The 2,951-nt window shown below is 41.4% G+C and overlaps 1 protein-coding gene across 1 annotated transcript; it reads left to right on the plus strand.

Annotated features, from left to right (window-relative positions):
• The first annotated feature begins 781 nt into the window (after positions 1-781).
• On the plus strand, positions 782-1,855 carry LOC141617497 (uncharacterized). Its single transcript, XM_074434698.1, has one exon. The coding sequence runs from the start codon at positions 848-850 to the stop codon at positions 1,646-1,648; it is 801 nt and encodes a 266-aa protein (XP_074290799.1). The 5' UTR covers positions 782-847; the 3' UTR covers positions 1,649-1,855.
• The last annotated feature ends 1,096 nt before the right edge of the window (positions 1,856-2,951 follow it).

Here is a 2,951-nt window from a genome sequence, read left to right on the forward strand (position 1 = left end):
TTTGTTAATAGAGCTCGACAACTTTGTAACAAAGCTCAGGAACATTGAATAAATTGTATATATATACAACCAGTTGTATAATACATTAACTGACCTAGCACCTGCATTACTACTTTGGTTACCCAATTGATTCAATGAATATTCTATACTGATAACTTTTTGTCCATGGATGAATTTTGTTGAATTGATTGTACTTTTGCAGAAATCAATTAGCAGGAGAATACTATCCCAGTCTCTCATATGCATTATGAACTTATTAAATCTTATCTTAATTTGATATGATTAGGTTAAGTTAGTTACAAATTTACAATACTACCCATCAAATTTGGCGCAAAAGTTAGAAATTGATCTTATTTATTTACATATTTTTCCTTTTTTTAATTAAGGAGGCGCGGAGTTTCGGTACTACCCGATGGCGCCCTATCGTCATCCATAAATGATTAAGACACCACGTATATTAAAATGTGAATAATCACCACTATAATTCTAACTTTAAGTCAACTACACAGTGCAATGGTAGAATGCTTATAAATCATAATGTGGTCGAAATTAGATTAATTCTACATAAATATTAAAACACAAAATGTAAAAAAAAAAATTATTCATCCCAGCTTAGTTGAAGTCCTTTTTTTCAAACTTGACAGTTGAAGGCATTAAAGAGTTAAGATACGGTTTACTGATGAATAATTGAAAATGCCATGCATTTATAAGTTTCTCAACTGTTTCGACGTACTCCTCCTAATCAAACCATGCATAGTATCACTACTATATAATCCCCTCCTTCGATCCTTCACTTCTCATCCCAAATCATAATACAAAAACAAAAACAAAAAAACATTTGTCCAAAATGACTTATACTAGTAGCAAGCTCTTTTTGTGTTTACTAGTTGGTGCCCTAGCGGTTTACACAACTACAAGCGCTAGGAGCCTTGTGAGCACTCACTCATCGTTTGATGATGAGAAGTTTTTTGGCCACCATGGAGGCGGCCTAGGAGGAGGTGGCGGTGGCGGCCTTGGAGGTGAAGGCGGTGGTGGCCTTGGAGGAGGCGCAGGTTCTGGATTCGGAGGAGGAGCTGGTGCTGGAGGAGGAGCTGGTGGTGGTCTTGGAGGTGGAGGTGGTCTTGGAGGTGGAGGCGGTGGAGGGCTTGGTGGAGGACATGGTGGTGGACTTGGTGGGGGAGCTGGTTCAGGAGGTGGTGTTGGTTTTGGTGGTGGAGCTGGTAGTGGAGGTGGAGCTGGTGGTGGATTAGGCGGAGGAGCTGGAGGCGGTGGTGGTTTAGGAGGCGGTGGAGGTAGTGGTGGTGGACTTGGTGGTGGAGCTGGTGCAGGAGGCGGTGCTGGATTTGGTGGAGGAGCTGGATCTGGTGGTGGATTAGGTGGAGGCTCTGGTGGCGGTCTTGGAGGTGGAGGTGGAAGTGGTGGAGGTGGTGGACTTGGTGGTGGAGGTGGTTCAGGAGGTGGTGCTGGGTTTGGTGGTGGAGCTGGAGGTGGAGCCGGTGGTGGACTAGGTGGAGGAGCTGGAGGTGGTGGTGGGTTTGGTGGAGGAGGTGGGGGTGGTCATGGCGGTGGTCTCGGTGGTGGTTCTGGTGGTGGATTCGGTGGAGGAGCTGGTGGTGGCAGTGGCATTGGAGGCGGTGGGCTACCATGAGAGCACACTATATATACTCCTGCATAATGTGCACACCTAAAAGTTATGATGATTGATGAGATTGTAATGTTCTTTAATTTGCACCTATGTCGATCTAAGTATGTACTCGATCGTTGGTTTAAGCGTTCCTATTGGCTTTTCTAACGCTATATTATAAAACTGTGTTTAAATGTTTTATTCATCAATCAAGAGAATATAATTAAGTTACATTCTTGTCTCCTTTAGGCTTTATCTCTCAGTGGATCTCCATTCCTCCATATATATACTTTATGCTTCCTTCTCCTAGCTAGGCCTCTTAGGGTCCGTTTGGATTGAAGGAATTGGAGAGAAGGGGAGGGGAGAGAAAGGGAGGGATTTAATTTCCTTTGTTTGGATAAAAAATATGGGAGAAAGGAAATGGAAGGGGAGAGAAATGAGAGGACTTATTTTCCCTCCTATAGAACAAATTATAATCTTTCCAAGGGTGGCAAGATTTGGAAAAAAAAACATTATTTGGACTCTAATTATACCACCACCATCCTTCAATCCTCCCTTCATTCTTCATCTCCCTCCTTCCTCCTTCCTCCCCTTCCATTTCCCTTCATAATTTTTGTTATCCAAACACCCACATTTCATTTGCCCTCCCCTTCTCTCCCCTCCCTTCACCTCCCCTCACTCCCCCTCCCCTCCCTTTCCCTCCTAAAATTGTATCCAAACGGACCCTTAGAGTACTACTTCCTCCAAGTTTAGGGGAATAAATGATAGAATTTGAGGCAGGGGCGGACCCACTAGTAGTAAGGGGTGGCGGCCGCTACTTCAAACATAAAAAAAAATGGTTTAGAAGATGGATTTTTGATACCCAATTATTACTGAATAGTAGATAATTAAATATTATTCTATTAAATGTACAATAAACACCCTTGGTTCAATGATAAAGGCTTTGGTATTCCATCAATTGCCCCGGGTTTGAGTCCCTTTACATGCTTATAGACTAATTTTTTTTATTTTTTTGCAACCCCATACATTAAATTCTGGGTCCGTCCCTGATTTGGAGGGAATAGAAATTTTGTTACTCGCCCAAAAATGTGTGCACTCGATGATACTAATCTCATTTCCATGATACTTAATGTTAATGTTCAGTTAGTTATAAGTATAAGGATTTATAAAAATGGTTTACTCCGTAATTCGTTACATTTTGGATATGTTGACATTTTGGAGACATTTTACAAACGAAAAAAAAGTGCATAAATCGGATATTATCGAAAAAAAAATATTAATTGTCTAAATGAAGAGTGTTACGGAGTACTAAAAATGCAAAATGAGT

This window comes from Silene latifolia, chromosome X (assembly GCF_048544455.1).
Source record: "Silene latifolia isolate original U9 population chromosome X, ASM4854445v1, whole genome shotgun sequence".
Classification (NCBI taxonomy): Eukaryota; Viridiplantae; Streptophyta; class Magnoliopsida; order Caryophyllales; family Caryophyllaceae; genus Silene; species Silene latifolia.